This window comes from Ornithorhynchus anatinus, chromosome 7, assembly GCF_004115215.2.
Source record: "Ornithorhynchus anatinus isolate Pmale09 chromosome 7, mOrnAna1.pri.v4, whole genome shotgun sequence".
Taxonomy (NCBI): domain Eukaryota; kingdom Metazoa; phylum Chordata; class Mammalia; order Monotremata; family Ornithorhynchidae; genus Ornithorhynchus; species Ornithorhynchus anatinus.
Genome location: NC_041734.1, coordinates 37,003,295 through 37,024,749, shown reverse-complemented (window position 1 = coordinate 37,024,749; position 21,455 = coordinate 37,003,295). Strand labels below are relative to the sequence as shown.

Here is a 21,455-nt window from a genome sequence, read left to right as displayed (position 1 = left end):
TTGTGTCATCTGTATGGCTGTCAAGGAGAGAAATCATCCCACCGTTGATTTAAGCATCTTTTTTTTTTTACTGTCAGGGATAGAATACTTTGCCAGATGGACCATGGTCTGGACTAGTAATGATGTTTCTTAGGTTCATCTGCTTTGCACATGATGGTTCTGTAACAAAGGTGAATTTAAGAATGTTACCAGTTCTTTTAGTTCAAGTAACTGTCTTTTAATGCATCATTTAAAATGAGTCTGGGTTTAGTGGGTTGTGTTGCCACATAATGTATGTTCTGTCTTCCATTTTATGCCCTTGTGTGGTCAGGGGTGATGTTACAGAAGGTGTCAGGTGAGAGGAGTGATGAGCAAGTGAGTGTTCATCCTCCCACACTTTCCTTCTGTAAACTCATCTCCATCCATCCATCCACGGGGACCTAGGAAAGCTGTGACTGTATTCTGTCCAGGGGGCTGTCGCCAGGGGACTGCCACAGTGTTTATTTGATCAACTTTTGTCTTCCGCTCCTGCTTCCTAACAGTACATGTTTCTGAAAATACATCTTGGCAGATTAGGTTTTCTGGGAATGTAATTTCCCAGCCTCTCCCTCTAGTCTGGTGGTAAAGGGAGAAACATGGCTCACTACTGAATAACTAAATTGCAAAGCCTGTTGTAACTTTGGCATTTTTAACTTGATAAAGGATATAGGGATAACAATGGGAGAGTGTTTCCTTTTGAAGCAATAAAAGATTATTTTCTTCAGCCTACCAAATGGTATCCAGATAAAAGCTCATGCTGCCATGCCTTATCACTTACATTTCCTCCTTTTAGTACTGCAAATCTAATTGTACTATATTTTTCTTGGATTGCTCTTGGGTTGTCCTACAAATAGAGCATCATATGTTGACTAAGTTCTCCAAGGGATCATCAAACTTCCTGGGCTTTATTCTACTTAAAGGTATTATTTGAATATGCCTTTACCATCATCATTGTCTTACTGTAGCACAGTAAAACAAACAATTCTAGAATAGATTAGATAGCTGACAGAAGATATGGGTTTGCCCTTTAAAAACCCTGCTTTGAAATTACTAAAGAGTGCCAAAGATTCTCCTATTGGAATTAACAGATCCTAGACTTCTGGGGAAAGTCTGTTCTGTTTGGATAGAAATACTGCCATAGTGCAGTGCTTTCCAAGTTGTCTACCTATGGAGAATATTTTCATTTCTCTCTCATTTAGTTTTAAGTGCAGGTCTAGAGTGAGCACAAAACCCTCTTTTTAGTTATACCTTCCTTTGAAGCAAGAATGCGAATTCACCAGTACATTTTTGAAAGTATTTTTTTATGTAAGGATAAAGACCCTCTTTAGAAATAGGTTCTCTGTAAGGTAAGTCTTCATACTGATTAAATCAGCATTTTAAAACAGTGTGCAATTATGTGAATATCTCATGTTAAGGAGACCTCTTATTAAAGACTCTTCCTGCTCTTTTCCCCTCTGTTCTTTGAGAAAGCTTTCATGTGGTCTGAAGAGGGCTCTATTAGATGCAAATTGTTTTAATCACTTTGCTTCACTTTGGGAATCTAGACCTGTGTTTCCCTGAATGGTTATTTTCATCCAGTGGAATAGCTGAATGACTTCTCTTTTTGGGTTCTCCCTCCCCAACCCCCCTCCCATTTTTCAGGCGCTGTAGCAAGCACAGAAGTCAAAATGAAGTTGCAAGAGTTTGTCCTCAATAAAAAGAAAGCCCTGGCACACAGGAATCTGAATCATTGCATTTCCAGCGATCCTCGCTACTGGTATGGGTAAGTGGTGCTAGGCTGGTGCCACCTTTGTTTCCTTTGGCTGGCAAGTGGGAGGAGGCAGACGAGAGTGCGAAATGCTGAGTCCAATTAAAAGCACCAGGCTGGGTTATACGGTACTTTAGGTAAAGTGGGACAAATATGCATTTCAGGGAAGCAGCATGGCCTTGTGGAAACAGAAGAGGCCTGGGAGTCAGGGGACCTCGTTTCTACTCTCAGCACAGCCACTTGTCTGCTGTGTGACTTTGGACAAGTCACTTAACTTCTCTGTGCCTCAGTTTCCCCATCTGTAAAATGAGGGTATCTATTTTTCCTCTCCCTTAGACTGTGAGCCCCATGTATGAGAGAGACTGTCTGATCTGATTATCTTTTATCTCCCCTAGCACTTAATACCTTATTTGGAACATAGTAAGCACTTGGGAAATAGCATGGCGTAATGGATAGAGCATGGGCCTGGGAGTCAGAAGGTCATGGGTTCTAATTTTGGCTCCACCACTTGTCTGCTTTGTGATCTTGGGCAAATCACTTCACTTCTCTGTGCCTCACTTTCCTCATCTGTAAAATGTGGATTGAGACTGTGAGCCCCAAGTGGGACAGGAACTTTGTCCAACTCGATATGCTCATATCCGCCCCAGCGCTTACTACAGTGTCTGGCAAATAGTAAGTGCTTAACAAATGCCATCATTATTATCAATATTATTATCACTACTTAACAAATATCACAGTTGTTATCATTATTACTATTATTATCATCATCATTATATACCCAGGCACTTAATACAGTACCTGGCACGTAGTAAGCACTTTACAAATACTACTGTTGTTATTCTTATCATTATTATTGTTATTATTTTTCTAGTCCTCCCACCCTCTCCCCCAACCCCAACTCATTAGATGAGGTGCCCGAATTGCAATGGTCAGATCAGCTAACAGACCACATTGTCATTGGGCTTGATAGATGAGGATCTTTTCCAAACTATGTTTGAAAGATCAAAAACAATAAAGAGGATGCTGGGAATGTCAGTGCTGAATGGAAGAATGTGGATCAAAGTCCTTAACTCAGGCCTGCAAGTAAGCTAAATAGGGGTCCAGGTCCCAGAGGCACGAGCCTCCTAGTAGCCAGATTCTTCCTTCTCTAGGGTCCTGGCCCATCATGGCATTTTTCCAGTGGCAAAGGAGGAGAAAGTGCGCTACATCATATTACCCTCCACTTCTTGAGACTTGTTTCATATCCTAGAATTCCCGTGGCTCCCGGAAAATAAATAAGGGAAGGCTGGATTTGGTGGTTTTCACGAAAAATAATAACTTTCGTGCAATCTCCTTAACTTCAAATCCAGGGCATCAGTAGGCAGCTATGAAGAATTGTGTTTGAGCTATCAGCCATCTCACACTAACTTCTCAGGAGCCACAGCCATTGTGGGGAGAGGTAGAAAATAATTGCACTCAGTTTTGCCGAAGCACTATGTATTTTAGCTAAATCCGGTGGTTGGATTAGAGAACATTATTCCAACAGCTTGAGCCTGTCTGGTACAATGTAGTGTGGTGTCGGAAGAAGTATTGGACAGAGTGCTACAATATGAGTGTTTGTTTCTGCAAAATAAAGCTTTCCCTGCCTTTCAGTTTGGGAACCTCATGTGGGACAGACTGCGTCATTCAGTGGAAACATACCAACCCCAGGGCTTAGTGCAGTGCTTAAATCTAGCAAGTATTCAATGAATATTTATTGTTATTATTAGTAAAAATTTAGTCCCTGAATTATCAGTGAACTGGGTGCTTTTCCCAGTCATTCCCTCTAGACCATAAACTATATGTGGGCAGGGAACCTGTCTACCAACTCTATTATATTTTATTCACCCAAGTGCTTAGTACAGTGTTTTACACACCTTAAGTGTTCAATCAGTATGATCGATTGATTCCCATGAATTAACAAGTAAAGGGACTTTGCATAAGATGTTCAGAAAATGAGCTTTCTATTTTACCAGGAATGTGTATTTAGGTGATTTTGAAGATAGGAAATGTGGGTCACCGGGGTCACCGGTGTACTTTGAATGAAGTTGCTTTATTAATATGACCAAGAATAACATCCTTTATTTTTAAAATACCCACCTGATCATTTTCCTTGTGTTTATTTCATCCATTCTCTGAGCCCCCTTCCACACACCCCTCCCCAATAGGCAGGGCTAAAGATTAACTTTCAAATTATATTTATCCCTTTTTGTGGTGCCCTAAGATTGTGAGACCCATGTAGGAAAGGGACCATGTCTGACTAGATTAACGTGTATCTACTCCAGTGCTTGAACAGTGCTGCATAAATAGTAAGCACTGAAAAATACCCTAATAAGAATATCTCAATCAGTCGTATTTATTGATATCTGAAGCATAGAAGAAGAAATCTGTTGAACAGTGAAAGGGGAAGGAGAGAGAAAGAGAGAGGTTCACTCAATCTACTCCATTCATGGCAAAACCTTGAATAAAAGGTTGATTTAGAGAAGGAATTGAAAATATAAAGCATATAGATTAAAAGTTAACATAATATGCTTGGACTTCAAAGCGGACCCTCATGTAATTCCTATGTTAAACTCACAAATATCCAAATACTTCCATGCATTGTGTTAATTCAGATGCTTAATTTAGATGTTAAACCCTTGGCATATATTTAAAAATAGTTAAAAATTAATAGTAGTGGTGATTGTAAACTCCTTGAGGGCAGGGAATCATAATATCACATTCTCCCTAGTACTTACACAGGCTCTGTTCAATACTATTGTGTTGGTTGATTAAAAAGGATTAAAACATTACTAGGTTTTATAAAACAGGAGATAATCATTTAATATATACACTCACATTTTTAAAAGCATTTAAATTCTTTTTCTTGGAAACAGCAGCCACTCAAAACATTTGCACACATTTTACCAGTCAGAAAAATAAGTTGCCGGAGTGACTTCTTATGAAACTGAAGGAAGTGTAGGAAATTTCTGGGTTGATGGTCAATATTGGAGGAGAATGGGGTTGGGGGAGAAATGCCAAAGAGAACTGAGATGTGTTGGGAGTTTTAGGGGTTGTCTTTAGAAGAGTCGAGGTTTTGAGAAATGCTCTGAGCTTATGTGGGAAGGGCAGATGGGAACAAGGTTCTCAAAAGTCTGTTTTTTCCGAATGAAAAGTGTGACTTAAATATTGGAGATTACAGTCTTGTAATCTCAATCAATGGTATTTATTGAGTGCTTAATATATGTGGAGCACTGTATTGGATGCTTAGGGTGCATTATAACAGAATTAGGAGACAAATTCCCCACCCATAACAAGCTTAAAGTTAAGCAACCACTAGACTGTGCACGTTGGTCTATAAGTTCCTTATAGGTGGGCAGAGATCCATCAGTCCATCAGTGGTATTTATAGAGTAATTTTGCTGTGCACATTAAGTACTTGGATTATGTCTACCTACTTCTATTCTCCCGTGCATTTAGTACAACATCCTGCATACAGTAAGTGCTCAATAAATACCACTAGTTGACTGCCGTGTAGAACGGTCATGGTGGCCCAGTGGGAAAAGCTCAGGAAAAGCAGAAAAATGGTCCAACCTAGATGCCACTGTGCTCCACCCCTCAGGTTATGGAAGAGAAATCTGGTAGTTTCACCTCCAACTATGATTTCACCCCTTGACGATGTCTCTGTTTCCTTCTAGAAGCAGCATGACACTGTGGATAGAGCACGGGCTTAGGAGTCAGAAGGTCGTGGGTACTAAGTCTAGCTCCACCACTTGTCTGCTATGTGACCTCGGGCAAGTCACTTAACTTCTCTGTGCCTCAGTGACCTCATCTATAAAATGGAGATTAAGACTGTGAGCCCCACATGGAGCAACCTGATTAACTTGTTTCTACCCCAGGGCTTAGAACAGTGCTTTTCACATAGTAAGCGCTTAACAAATACCATCATTATTTTTACAAGACATTGATTTCCCTTCCATTAATAAGCTCCACTTAGTTTGTCTTAACCAACCAATTCTTCAAACCACATTACTGTGAGGACCAGATTTTGTATTAGCTGTTTTTTTCCTGCCTTTGAATAGTCCGGGGATTAGTGCCGCAACCTCAGGAAAGGAAGCATTGTGGCTAGGTGGATAGAGCATGGGCTTGGGAGTCAGAAGGACCTGGGTTTTAATCCTGGCTCCGCCATGTGACCTTGGGCAAGTCATTTCACTTCTATGTGCCTCAGTTACCTCACCTGTAAAATGGGGATAAGAGTGTGAGGCCCATGTGGGACAGAGACTGTGTTTGACCTGATTAACTTGTATTTATCCCAGCGCTTAGAACAGAGCTCAGCACATAGTAAGTGCTTAACAAGTACCTTCATTATTAATTATTATTATTATTACTGGCCTTCTTGAACATCAGCTGCTTGAGCATTCCTGGGGGTCTTGTCTTACGCTGTCAAGTCATCTCCAACCCATAGCGACTCCATGGACACATCTCTCCTAGAATGCCCCACCTCTATCTGCAAACGTTCTGGTAGTGAATCCATTCATTCATTTAATAGTATTTATTGAGCGCTTACTATGTGCAGAGCACTGTACTAAGCGCTTAGAATGTGCAAGTCGGTAACAGATAGAGACAGTCCCTGCCCTTCGACGGGCTTACATTTTAATCGGGGGAGACGGACAGACAAAAACAATAGCAATAAATAGAATCAAGGGGATGAACATCTCATTAAAACAATAGCAAATGGTAAAAATGCAGAAATGGTTTACCATTGCCTCCTTCCGTGCAGTAAACCTGAGTCACTGCCCTCAACTCTTGACTCTCTCCCATGCCACCACTGCCCAGCACAGGTGAGTTTTGACTTGTAGCAGATTGCCTTCCTCTTGCTAGCCACTACCCAAGCTAGGAATGGAATGGACAGGCCTCTACTTCACTCTCAGATCTCCTGTAGCTGAGACTGGTAGAGTACTGGAAACTTTCCAGGTGCAATCCTGAGAGGAAATCCATGCTCTGCCGCAGAATTTCTGCCTGCACAGACCATCCTTTGAAGGCATTTTTCCTCGGCTTTCAATGGTCCACATGAATTGCCGTCCAAGTTACGATTTTCAGATTAGTCTAGGAGTCAGGGAAGTAATTGAATGAATGAAGTTTAATGTAAAATTTAAAAAATATTTAGCATATATGATTTAGTGATTAAAAAAATGACCAGGGAGAACATTTATAGCACTGTCTTTCCCAAATTCTTTTTTTTCTTTTTTTTTAATGGCATTTGTTAAGGGCTTATGTGCCAGGCACTTTAACTGAAAACTGGGGTAGATGCAAGCTAATCAGTTTGGGCATAGTCTATGTCCCATTTGGGGCTTACAGTCTTAATCCCCATTTTACAGATGAGGTAACTGAGGCCCCAAGAAGTGAAGTGACTTGCCCAAGGTCACGCAACAACCAAGTGGCAGAGCTGGGATTAGGACCCAGGTCCTTCTGACCCCCAGGCACAGTACTGTATCCACTAGGCCACACTGCTTTGATGCCTCTCAACTGCTCTACTATCTTGAATATCCTCCTATCTCTGAATATTTTTATCTTGGTGATCTGCTGGCAATTTAAACCTAGTATGATAAATACCCAATTTTCCCACTCACTCTCTGGCTCAAGTGAACAACAATAACAACAATAACAAAAAAGCAATGAATTACCCAAAAATCAAGGAATATCCCTCATGATGTGGAGCAAGTTTGGCATTCCCAAGCTGTGTTTGCTGCAAAAGCAGTGATCAGTAATGTGGCGTTCGTGGCAAGAGCCAGAAACCTCTTGTCTTCTTGTGTGCCCATCCCATCTCTAGCAGCAGGGAGGATGTGGGTAATGCACTATACAGATGAATGATAGCCAGATTAATGAGAATTTATAATAGCAGCATGGCCAAGTGGATAGAGCATGGACTTGGGAGTTAGAAGGACCTGGGTTCTAATCCCAGATCTGCCATTTGTCTTTAGTGTGACCTTGGGAAAGTCAATTTACTTTTCTGGGTCTCAGTTACCTCATCTCTGAAATAGGGATTAAGATTGTGAGCCACATATGAGATGGGGACTGTATCCATTGTAACAAATAATAATACTAATAATAATGGTATTTGTTAAGCGCTTACTATGTGCTAGGCCCTCTTCTAAGCATTGGGTCAGATACAAGATAATTGGGTTGAACGCAGTCCCTATCCCACCCGGCGCTCACAGTCCTAATCCCCATTTTACATATGAGGGAACAGAGAAGTTAAGTGACTTGTCCAAGGTTACATAGCAGATAAGTGGAGAGCTGGGATTAGAACCCATGATCTTCTGACTGCCAGGCTCATGCTGTATGAACTAGGCCATGCTGCTTCTCACATACCACATGTACTATATGAAAATTGTCATGATTCTTATACCACCTTGAATTTGCTTTCCAATTTCATTTTCCCAAGTGCTTTCATATTAATCTTGTAATTTTATTCACGTGACAGCTCTATGATGTAAGGAGAAGTTGTTGTTCTGTCCTTATTTAAGACTCCTTTTGGTTTTTCTCAAAAGCTGTTTGTGACTCCTGTCAATAGTAGTAGCAGTAGTAGCAGTAGAAATAGTGTTCTTAAAGCACTTACTGTGCGCAGAGCACTGTACTAATGCCGGGAGTGAATATACAGGTGGGAATTAGACACTGTCCCTGCCTCTTGGGGGTCTCACAGACTAAAAAGTAAAGAGGAAGAGAGGGGATTGATGACAGAGACGTAGAGAGACAGGGAACAAAAACACTAAAAAAATGAAGACAGAAAAAAAAATCTGTAGGGTGTTGTGGCTAAAGGAACCGAAGTCCAGGTTCTTCACAGCTTAGGATAATAATAATTATTATTATGGTATTTTGTTAAGGGCTTACTATGTGCCAAGCACTGTTCTAAGCGCTGGGTTAGATACAGTGTAATCAGGTTGTCTCACATGGGGCTGACACTTTTAATCCCCATTTTACAGGTGAGGTAACTGAGGCACAGAGAAGTTAAGTGACCTGCCCAAGGTCACCCGGCAGACAAATGGCTGAGCCAAGATTAGAACCCTTGTCCTCTGACTCGGAAGCCCGTGCTCTTTCCATTAAGCCCTTCTGCTTTCACAATCACCGTTTCCCCGTTTAGACTGTGAGCCTGTCACTGGGCAGGGATTGTCTCTATCTGTTGCCAAATTGGACATTCCAAGCACTTAGTACAGTGCTCTGCACATAGAAAGCACTCAATAAATACTATCGAATGAATGAATTAATTAATGAATCATCACCACAGTGATTGCTAGAGCAGCCACCCCCATGGTCTTCCCAAAATTTTGTGGAGGTGGCTCCAGGCTGTGGCTTCTTTTCTCTCTCCCTCTGGTGTGGTGCAGGGTGGGTTGGGTTGGAGGTTCCTCAGTGACATGGAGGAAATATGAATGAATCATATTGACACCAGCTTTTAGCTTCCATGTTGCCTCCTTAAGCCTGGCTGTAATGTTTGAGCCACCCTGCTCTACTCAGTGAGCAGTGGGAAAAGTATTCAGACAAGGCCCACGCAATTCTGACTTGGACAGCTTAACCTGGGCCTTTAATACCTGCAGACCTTGGTAGATATTGTAGCATAGAAAGGAACTTTGCCATTCTCCATGGCTCTTCGGTGGCGATTTCATTAAATGACACTACTATGGACTTGTCTTCACTTAGAGACAGTTCAGATACAGAATAATAATAATAAAAATATTTGCTTATCGCTTACTATGTCCATTCAGTTGTAATTATTGAGCACTTACTGTGTGCAGAGCACTCTACTAAGCACTTAGGAGAGTACATTATAGCAATATACAGACACATCCCTGTCCACGAAGAGCTTACAGTCTAGAGGGGGTGACAGACATTCATATAAATGCACTATAAATCATAAATTGCCCAGAACTTAGTACAGTGCCTGGCTCATAGTAAGCTCTTAACAAATACCATCATTATTAGTATTATAAATAAATTATATACTATGTGTCAAGCACTGTACTAATTGCTGGAGTAGATACAAGATAATCGGGGAGGACATAGTCTTTGACCCACATGGGAGTAACAGTCCTTGTAGGAGGGAGAACAGGTATTGAATTCCCATTTTGCAGATGAGGTAACTGAGACACACAGAAGTGATTTGCCCAAAGTCACACAGCAGACAAGTAGCATAACTGGAATTAAAACCCAGATCCCTTGACACCCAGGCCTTTGCACTTTTCACTAGTCCATACTGCTTCTCAATTCTTTGGGTATTTACTTAACATAAGAAAATATTATGAATAATAATAGAAGTAAAAATAGCATGTATCTTTAGGTTTGAGACAAGCTGTTATGAGAAATACCCATTCTTGTTTTATCTAAATATCTTTCTTAAATTTGATGTAATTCTTAAGGCTAATTATGTAATGTTTATAAAGTGTTTTGATAGTTCAAGAGCTATATTAATGCTAAGTAGTATTAATTCTTTATTATGTTGGAGATAATATTTAGTGAATAAAAATGGATATTTTGATTCTTAATCAGCAGGAAAGGGAGTGCTTGTTGTTACTTAAGGCTCTGACATAAAGATGAAGATCTTTGTTGCATAGACAGGTTCGGTCAGATAAAGCACTGCTAAAGAGGTTTTCGGAGTTCTGTGTTTCTTTTTGTTTTAATTCTAACATTTAGGTAGGAAAGGTTGGGTGGTGAGATGTTGAATGGAAACAGTATTGCTCCTTGAGTTCTCCAAAAAGTGAATGGCAGATGAATATGAACCTTCACCCCATACTTTGTCCAGTTAGATAACTCTTTTGCTCCTTTGATTTGTGCCCTATTTGTGGTAAAGGGAGGCTAGTCAGGGAGTCAATTTTCTGTCTGGGATTTCCTCAGATGTGCTAATTCCTTTTAAACAGGTTAGAACAATTATACTAATTGCCCCTTCAATTTTTCTGATTGTCAGATGTTCACCTCAGGATACTTCCTACATGGGTGAAACAAACTGACTGTTCTTAGCCCACAGGATTCTCACTTTAAGAAAACATGGTAGGACAGCTGTTCTGTGAGCCGTCAAAACAATTAAACAGTATCCGATTTCATGCCAGATGCCTAAATGATGCCAGCATGTGCTTTAATATCCTTAAGGAAATTTAGGTATGGTGAATCCCAGATTTTTAATAATGAAGGCACCAGGAGATAGAATCAGGAAGAGAAAAGCTGTTGTATATTTAAAGGATGGCATTTTTGTCAGAATGTTTGTAATTTTTTTAAACCTTATTCTTTGATTGACTTAATAAATTAAGTCCTTACCCATGGTTTTCCAGGTCAGTTTGTGTGCCCTTTTTACATGTATAGAAAATAGCAACCTAAAATATTTCCAAATTATTTTTGAAATTGAGGCAAGATATTTGAAGTTTTTCTTTCTCCTCATCATTGTGAGCAACTAATGTGTACAGAAAGCTATAGTGACTTCTTGAAGGAACTGTAGTTTCTTAACGAGTGGATGGTAAATTGTTTCACAGTCCTATTATTCTTCACTATTTGTTTTTTTTGAACAAAGGAACTTGAGTGGGGTGATCATTTGGTGTGGTTCTGTGAGCTTTCAAGTACACATATTAAAAAATAGCCATTGCATCATGGGTGCTACATGGCAAGGATATTGACAGTCTTCCAAAGCTAGCCAGATTTGAAATTGACATCATAGCACTGGACAAAACCAAGTTTGCTAATAATGGGTCACTCTCAAAGACAGGTATGGAATAAACCTTCTTTTGGAGATTTCTGCCCTCTCTAGAGTGACATCATTCAAGCACTGGACTTGCATCAGATGGTTTTTGAGCCTCTCAAATCTGCCCAAGGACATAAAATGACCTACTGATGATTCTGTGCCAGCTTGCATAGTAAAATTGCTCTGTTTTGTCCTAAAAAGCATGGGTCTCAACACTGATAAATAGCAACAGAGAAAGAAAAAAAATCTACAAAGATCTGGACAGACTTGTGACAGGCTGATCATCATGACAAATTGCAATGTAAAAGAGGGCAGTAATGCTGAAACATAGGGAAAAATAGTCATTACACCACAGGGGGTTAGAAAGTAAAGAGTAATGATTGTCCATGAAAGCGAGTGTAACAAACATTTGCCTGAATCACCAACACCATCTTCCACTTAAAATGTGCGAGAAAAAGAATTGTGGCAGACCCTAAGGTATGACACTGGTGGCAGAATACCTTTCCAGTGTACGTGGAAAACCTTCAACCTCAACAGATCAAGAGTATCATTGAACATCTTTTGAGGCAGTAGTCCAGGTACTTTGTAATGACAGTGAATTAAAGCCAAATCAATCGGTGATATTTTTTGAGTGGTTACTATGTGCAGAACACTGTACCAAGCGCTTGGGAGAGTTCAGTACAACAGAGTTGGTGGCCACGTTCCCTGCCCACAACAGTCTATGTAAGAACTCAGGCAGCTGATTATGGGCCACTTCCCCAAGGTTCCGGAAGGTGTGGGGAACTTACTGTACACCTGTGCAGGGAATGTATCTACCAACTCTGTTATATTGTACTCTTCCAAGCGTTTAGTAAAGTGCTTTACGCACAATAAGCACTCAGTAAATAACATTGATTGATTGATTGATTGAAGAGAACAGAGCACCAGTCTTCCACAGGAAAGCCTGGCAGTCAACCAAATATTTTCACTGGCAATATCAAGCCCAACATTATTACTGGATTCTGTATTTAGACAATCTCCTACAGTGCACACATAAAGAAGTACAAAAAAAAACCCCACAACAAAGAAGGGTTAATATGTCCTCTGGGAGGCTAAGATATGATGTCTATGTACCGCTGAACCTCTTACCAAACTGAATGTCTGTGAAACTGGGATAATGGTCAACCATCTCCTTGGCCTGGAGTTCTGGCCCTTCCCAAGAGGCAAGTCAGATTTTTGAGCAGTTTCCTCACCATCATCATCACCTGCAAGCCACACTCAGCATCAGTGGTAAGGCAGGATCAGCAACGCAAAACTCTACCATACAATAAATTAAGCAACATCGAGGCAATGCCCACAGCAGCGCAGTTTCACTAGACAGGACATATGAGAAGAATGGATGAAGAGGATTTTCAGGTAGTGAGGCTAGTAAAGTAAAATAAGGCCTGATTGGTGTTTCTGGTATTTCTTAAGTGCTTATGATGGGCCAATCATGGTCCATGTGATACATGGGGCTTACATTTTAAGATAACGACAGAGATAGCAATGGATTGGAGAACACCTCAATCAATCAGTGGTATGTATTGAGTGCTTAACTGTGTGCAGAGCACTGTCCTAAGTGCTTGGGAGAGTTCAGTGTAACATTGGTAGCAATGTTTCCTGTCCATAATGACCTGTATGATATAGAGAACACCTCTACCAATTCTGTTATTTTGTGCTCTCCCAAGTGTTTAATACCGTGATCTGCACACAGTAAACCCTTAGTAAATACTACTCATTCATTTATTCATTTAATCGTATTTATTGAGCGCTTACTTTGTGCTAAGCACTTTACTAAGCACTTGGGAGAGTACAGTATAACAACTGACACATTCCTGTCCAAAATGAACTCACAGTCTAGAGGGGGACACAGACATTAATATAAATAAATAGATTAAAAAATTACAGATATTTATACGGGAGGGAGGATGAATGAAGGAGCAGCTAAGGGGTGCAGAAGGAAGTAGAAGAGGGTTAGTTAGGGAAGACTTCTTGGAGGGCATGTGATTGCTTGATTGATTAACAGCAATAAGCAACAGGATCTAACCAACCAAGAAGATAATATTAAGACAAGTAAATAAATAGATGTGGGAGAGGGATTCCTTTGTCTCCTCACTCGTCCAGGCAAATAGTTCTTAGTTGCAAACCAACACAGCCTCTCCCAGACTTAAGCCGCTTCTCAATCAAGTGTGATTCAGTCTCTGCCCACCACCAGCCCCACAGGGAATAGGGCTTCCAGCCTGTCATTATGGGCAGGTATGTATCTTTTTGTTATTATATCGTACTCTCCCAAATGCTTAATAGAGTGCTTTGCACACGGTAAGTGCTCAATAAATACGATTGAATGAATGAATGCAAGGTCCTTTTGCAAGGTCCTTTAGCACTGAGGGAGGTCACAGCCACAAGCTTCCCAAGTTAGAAAAGAACTCTCTTGCTCTATTTATATATAGTTTACATATATAATAAATATACGTCAGTGTATTTAAGATGCCTGATACTGTTTAAATGTGCACCTGCATTGCGTTAAGGAATCACATTTTCAATTCAAATAACTGCAGGTGTGTGTGTGTGTGTTTGACATTTTGCATGTTCAAAGTAAATTGGCAAATTTGTTTTAGGTCATTAAGTAGATTAGGTACATCAAAATACATTTAAGGTGTGTGGAGAACTCATTGCATCTCAGAGTCTGAACAAGTTTAGTACAATTTATAGGTAACTTTCAGAGCAAAAGAGACCACCAACTTTGCATGTTATTTGTAAACAACCATATTGCTGCCCATGATACCACCTTCACTGAGTCCATGCTGTTACACCAACCCTCTAACCACCCCGGCACCCAACACGCACGCTTTCTCAGGTTTCTTCTTTCGACCCTCTTTCCAGCATCTCTTCACCCTTCTACACCATCCGTCCTGATGAATTTGAAAAGCTCGATCTGAGTCACATTCACAATGGAAGGCAAATGAGACCAAGTTCAATAACTAAGCTTTATTCAAGAAGCGAGCTTAATAGATGTGTTCTCCATGTTAATAGTAATAATAATAATAATGATAATTGTAAAGTGCTTAGTTTGTGTCAAGCACTATACTAAGCCCTGGGGTAGATACAATACCTGACCTGATTCAGTTCTTGATCCCCACGGGGCTTACAGTTTAGGAAGGATGAAGCGGGACTGAATCCCCCTTTGACAGATGAAGATTCTGAGACTGAAAGAAGCAAAATGACTTGCCCAAGGTCACGTAGCAGACAAGTGGCAAAACCAGGATTAGAACACAGGTCTTCTGACTCTCAGGCCTGTGCACTTTTCATTAGACCACACTGCTTCAAATGCCCCTGTGTCCTGGAAGCTATTGAAGAGGTAAGGAAAAGGACGTGCACAGCCCACATATAACACTTTTAGAGACTTTGGTATTTTAGCATATCCCATGAAATTTAAACACTTTGCAAGTCTTGTGTCTGGAGAGTTATAGAGAAAGGTTATATTTGTTAGGTTCTGTGTGTAGTTAGTGTAGGGCTGTTGTATTGTACTCTCTTCCAGGTACAGAATTTAGTTCTCTGTACACAACAAGCACTCGATAGGTACCACTGATTGAGTACATAAATTGAAAGAAAAGAAGGGGGAGCTAAGGATTATTAACTGAGTAACATGGACTACTGGAGTCATAGCTTGTCTGAAGTCCAGTATTTCACTCCATGCTCAAAATGTTCATGTACAAATTTTCCATTGATCAAGCGGTGTGGCTTAGTGGCTACAGCACAAGCTTGGGAGTCAGAAGGACCTGAGTTCTAATCCTGGCTCTGCCACTTGTCTGCTGTGTGACCTTGAGCAAGTCACTTAACTTCTCTGTAAAATGGGGATGAAGACGGTGAGCCCCAGGTGGAGCAGGGACTGTGTCCAACCTGATTTGCTTGCATCCACACCAGTGCTTAGAATAATAATGTTCGTATTTGTTAAGCACTTACTATGTGCCAAGCACTGTTCTAAGCACTGGGGTAGATACGAGGTAATCAGGTTGTCCCACGAAGGGCTCACAGTCTTCACCCCCATTTTACAGATGAGGTAACTGAGGCCCAGAGAAGTTAAGTGACTTCCCCAAGGTCACACAGCTGACAAGCAGCGGAGCCGGAATTAGAACCCATGATCTCTGACTTCCAAGCCCAGGCTCTTCCTACTGAGCCATGCTGCTTATAACGATGCTTGACACATAGTAAACACTTAACAAATATACCATCATCATCACCATTATTATTATTAAGTGATCTTTTGATAGTTTTTTTCTTTTAATGTACTGACCACCTAAAAGGTTACAAATCTGCCCAGTTGCCCTCCCTTTTCTCCATGCTTCATCCCTCCCTAGCCAGTCTCATTCCTCCTTACTTAGGTACCATCCACTGTTTTTTAAATGTCTTCTCAGATCCCTCTCCCTCCCATCCCCACCCAACTCCTCCTCGAGGTGGCTCTCCCTGGAGAGCCATAAGTATGGAGGGTCAGTCTTATTAGAAAAAAGGGTAGGATGGGCACTATTTCTAGTAATTATTCCAGAGAAAAGGTGGTGTAAACCCACTGGGTAGGAGCAAAGCAGCGATCTGTCATTGGGGTGCCATGAGAGAGGGCACCTAGACTGGCATGAGATACCAAAATCCAAGAAAGAGACCATTTAGAGACTCACCAGAGTGCATATGCTAACATCCTCCTTTACTCCATACTACTCTCGGTCACCTAGTTCAGATCTTGGAGTAGTGGTGGTGACTACAAGAATATTTGTCCTTTTCTCCTCATGCAGAAGCAAGAACCAGCTAGCTATATATTTGGGTTTTAGAGCCAGGCCTACTTTTCAAAAAGAGAAAATTTGCTGGGACTACTAATGAAAATAACTTATCCAGTGACCTTATTCTAAATTGAAGCCTTCTTGACATTTTCTGACTGTTCTTAAGTTACATGCTCTCTGTCTCTGCTTTTTCCTGTGTAGGAAAACTCAGCACAGTTCCCTGGACCAGAGCTCTCCCCCACAAAGTGGAGTGTCCGCCACCTACAATCACCCAGTGCTGGGAATGTATGACTCCAAAGATGACTTTCCTCTTAGAAAAACAGGTTGGTCATGGATACATTGTTATCTTCTGGCACAGTGTAAAAATAGCTTTGCGACATTTATTAACTCAGTCGTCTTCTACCAGTCTTGCACATGACATCACCCAAATGATCCACCTTTACAATGTTAGTGATTTAGAGAGGAAATATATAGCTGATTCCTCCATTTAGACCTTAATTTCTTTATGCCAGCCAAATTTTATTTTTTAAATGATGAATTTATGTGGAAAAGAGATTATTTTCCTGTGTCCTGTGCAACACAGAGTACAACACTCAAATGAAAATAGTGCCCGGAGGTACTACTTCTTTGTTAGCCTGTATTGTAATGACATGGCCAGGAAGTGTGGTAAAATCGATTGGATGAACACAGTAAGACTATAGGGTGGGTATCAGAAGCTCTTGCTCATGGGTCAAGAATTTCTGTCCACATGCCATCTATCCTGCTGCTATCATTATAGAGGAGAAAATCAGAGACATGGCTCAGGGAAGCTTCAGGTAGGAGCTGCTCAGGTTTGGGGTGAAACTTGGCCTTTCCCATTCCCCATGGAGTGTCTCACACTGGTTGTATGAGAGGGAATGCCTCTGGCCTGGAACAGCCTCCCTCCTCAAATCAGACAATTATTTTCCCTCAGTTCAAAGCGTTATTGAAGGCATATCTCCTCCAAGAGGCCTTCCCTAACTATAAGCCCTCCTCTCCTCGGCTCCCGCTCCCTTCTGCGTCAACCTGAATGCTCCCTTTATTCTTCCCCACTCCCAACCCCACAGTACATATCTGTAATTTATGTATTTATATTAATATCTGTCTCCCCTCCTCTACACTATGAGCTTGCTGTGGGCAGGGAATGTGCCTGTTTATTGTTATAGTATACTCTCCCAAACACTTAGCCTGGTGCTCAGCACACACAAAGATCTCAATAAATACAATTGAATGGATGAATGAATGAATTGGGAGGGGGCGCAGAGAGACACCAATAAAGCCAGATTCCTTAGTGCTAGTTCTTTCACTGGGTCTTCAACTTCCTTTTCCCCAAGCTGTGCTCAGATGGGTCAATGGAAGTTTCTTCCACTACCGCAGCTCCCGCCACCATTCATTCAGTCATATTTATTGAGGACTTACCACAGAGCATCTGAAAGAACCCTTAGACTAGCATCGACGAGGCACTTCTGGGATAATGCAGGCAATTATATGACTAGTGATCTCTCTAGACTGCAGTTCCTATGTATTAGCACTGAATTTGTAAATCCCTTTTTGTTCATTTCATTTTATTGCAAGGACCATATGGTTTCATTTTGTTTCTAGGATCATCTTGCACATGTGGCTTGCAAACATCTAGTCCCACTTGGTTCTTGGTGTATATCCAGTGCATACCCTGAGCCATATGTACCCTTGCGTTATAACTTTGATTTTCTGCCTTAGGGGAAAGAAGTATTCCCATATATGAGGCTGTCCCCTCATTTGTTTTATTGAGGATAAAAAATGATTATGTTCAGTAAAAAATAACTATGTACATTATTTTGGAAAGCTTAGAATAAAGACTTAAAACCACCTCTGTTGATCAAATTATAAACTCTTGCCATTGCTGTAAATTTAGTAAAAAAAAATTGAATGTAAATGCATGGATTGCATCTCTTCTTGATTAGATTTTGTGAAGCCCAATTGTGGTTCTATTTCAGGGCTTGAAAGAGAGAGTCTTCTACATGTTGTATATCTAGGTGGCCTAGTGGAAAGAACACAAGCCTGGGAGTCAGAAGGACCCGGGTTGTAATCCTGAGTCTGCCTCTTGTTTACTCTGTGACCTTGAGCAAGTCACTTCACTTCCCTCTGCCTCAGTTCCCCCATCTGTAAAATGACAATTACGACTTCAAGCCCCAAATGGGACATGGACTGTATCCAACCTGATTAGCAATTAGCTGGTATCTGCTTCAGTATTCTTTAATTAATTCATTCATTCAATAGTATTTATTGAGTGCTTACTATATGCAGAGCACTGTACTAAGTGCTTGGAATGAACAAGTCGGCAACAGATAGAGACGGTCCCTGCTGTTTGACGGGCTTACGGTCTAATCGGGGGAGACGGACAGACAAGAACAATAGCAATAAATAGAGTCAAGGGGAAGAACATCTTGTAAAAACAATGGCAACTAAATAGAATCAAGGCGATGTACATTTCATTAACAAAATAAATAGGGTAATGAAAATATATACAGTAGAGCAGATGAGTACAGTGCTGAGGGGATGGGAAGGGAGAGGGGGAGGAGCAGAGGGAACTGGGGGGAAAAGAGGGTTAAGCTGGAGAGAGGTGAAGGGGGTTGGTAGAGGGAGTAGAGGGAGAAGGGGAGCTCAGTCTGGGAAGGCCTCTTGGAGGAGGTGAGTTTTAAGTAGGGTTTTGAAGAGGGGAAGAAAATTAGTTTGGCGGAGGTGAGGAGGGAGGGCGTTCCAGGACCATGGGAGGACGTGGCCCAGGGGTCGACGGCGGGATAGGCGAGAGCACTGTACTAAGCGCTTGGAATGTACAAATCGGTAACAGAGACAGTCCCTGCCCTTTGACGGGTTTACAGTCTAATCGGGGGAGATGGACAGACAAGAACAATAGCAATAAATAGAATCAAGCCTTAGTACTAAGTTCAGTACTTAGTACGGTGCCTGGGACATAGTAAGCACCTAGCAAATACCATAAAAACACAAACAAAAAAGACTGGAGCTTGTACTCTCAAAGGAAATGGCACTTAGGATACAAATAATTAAAATTGTTTTTATGGTCAATTCCTGTCTCTTAGAAACTGAGAAAAAAATTGTCTTCCCTGCCTTAGTGTGCAATAAATGGCAACTGTAAGGCACACAGCAATGCACTATAATGTTTTTTTGGTGGGGGTAGCTCATATGGAAGTTTGGATTCTGAGGTATTTTAGATTTACCAGCAGGGATGTGATGTTGGCAAAACTAGATTAACTTAAATTAAAAAAAAAATACTGACATAAGTCAAATAAGTCATTCTTCAGATTGTCTAGCTCTGAGGAACCTTCTTCCCCATGGCATTGTTTTCTTGCCTGGGTTTTGACTTTGAAGATTCTAAGCTGCTGTGCCTTCCTGATTTTCCTTCCCCTTCCCCCGTACACATGTTCTGTGTTGTATGAAATTCTCCTGCTCATTGATGGTTTAATGTTTTTATTGTAATTGGAATGTTCTTTCGGATGCATGTATTTAAATCATTCTTCATGCATAAGCATTTGGATTTGTGCTTTTTAGAAAAGAAAATATCAACATCAGAATATTTCATGCAAAGTGTGGGTAATAAATTATTATGACAGCTGGCAGCTGTTCTCTACACCCAGAAACACTATGCAGCATATTTTTGTCAACTAGGTTAAATATATAAGTTAAAGAACTGTGCTCTTTCTAAAGAAGGCTTTTCTAAACTAGATTACATCTTTCAAATGACATTTGAAACCCAAAAAAATTCAGTCTTTGAGTAGTCGACTTAATAGGCAAATTAGCATATCAAAAATTGACTTTCAGACACTGAAACTTAATCTCAGTTTTTAGGGATGATGACACTAATTTTCTGGTAATGTCTCCTAATTTGAATATAAATTCTATTAAGAATTTGGATTTGCCTGGTTTACAAATCAGGCTACTTTCAGCTCTTGCCACTTCCCCTTTCAGAATTTTTAATTGTGAATCCTTTCCCTAGAATTAGTAGTAATAGTTTTGGACAATCGACAGTGTGCTGAGCAATGTTTAGAACATATGGAAGGTATGGGATGTAAGCAGAAATATGAAAGTAAATAAATACCTCTAAGAGCTTTAGTTCTTCTAGAGTGAGGCATAGGTTTAATTAACTAATGAGTTAAAAAAAAACTCCTTAAGCTGAATGTTATTCAGTGTAAAGTTATATATAAATAAATGCCCTCCGCATATTTTGAGGCTTGGTACTGGAAAACCACAGATTTAACTTATATAATTTGTTCAGAAAAAAAAATCTCACAATATGTGAGTAGAAAAATTAATTGCAATCAGCAATGAGAATAGACTTTGAATGGGAAATTATTGGTGTCATGATTAACCTGGAAAGAAATGTGAATGGATGAAAACCAGCCAGCTCTATGCAGAATGAAGTTTCTAAAATATTGTTGCTTAAGCAATGATAATATTTATTTAGGTAAATAAGTAATTCCATCTTGGCTGTGTACCCCCCAACACTCCTCTGTTTTGATCATAGGACCTGCTACTTAGTGCATATTACTACAAATTCTGTGTTTCTAGAAATTTGGTATGGAATGGATCCAAAATGGGTTTGCATTTTCTTCTTTCACTTTGCCACAAAACCTTTATTAGATATAGCAAAATAGCTTTCTGAAGAGTTCCCAGTACTTTTTAGTTGCTTGGAGAAGAATCATTACAAACATGGAAACACTACAGTGGGCCTCATCACAATAAATAAATTCTTTCATGTTTAGAAAAACAACATTCATTTTGGCACCTAGAGATAGGCATTCTTAAAAATCTGACTTCACATTGGTACATTCACTTTCCTAACTTTTACTCCATTTGATTCTTTTTTTTCATTGAGAAATCATCATTCTTCAATCAGTAGTATTTGTTGAGTGACTACTGTATGCACGATATTCGGTAGGTATTCAGTGCTTGTTTCCCCACTCCTCAAAAGCCTCCAGGATTGCTCATCCACCTCTGCATCAAACAGAAACTCGTAACCAAAGGCTTTGAAGCATTCTACCACCTTGCCCTCTTGTACCTAACACCCCGATTTCCTACTACAACCCAGCCCGCACATTTGGTTTCCCTAATGTCAACGTACTCACTGTACCTCGATCTTGTCTACTTCACCACCAACCTTTTGCCCACAT

At 40.5% G+C, this 21,455-nt stretch overlaps 1 protein-coding gene across 10 annotated transcripts in view; it reads left to right on the top strand.

Moving 5' to 3' along the window:
- HDAC4 (histone deacetylase 4) overlaps window positions 1–21,455 on the top strand; it is a 516,681-nt gene that overhangs the window by 359,346 nt on the left and 135,880 nt on the right. For 9 of the 10 annotated variants that reach the window (XM_029068939.2, XM_029068943.2, XM_029068948.2 and 6 more), the window contains 2 exons: window positions 1,660–1,780; window positions 16,471–16,592. In XM_029068939.2, the coding sequence (XP_028924772.1) occupies window positions 1,660–1,780; window positions 16,471–16,592 (243 nt within the window). The remainder of the gene's footprint in view (window positions 1–1,659; window positions 1,781–16,470; window positions 16,593–21,455) is intronic. The other variant, XM_029068940.2, reaches the window with a different exon arrangement.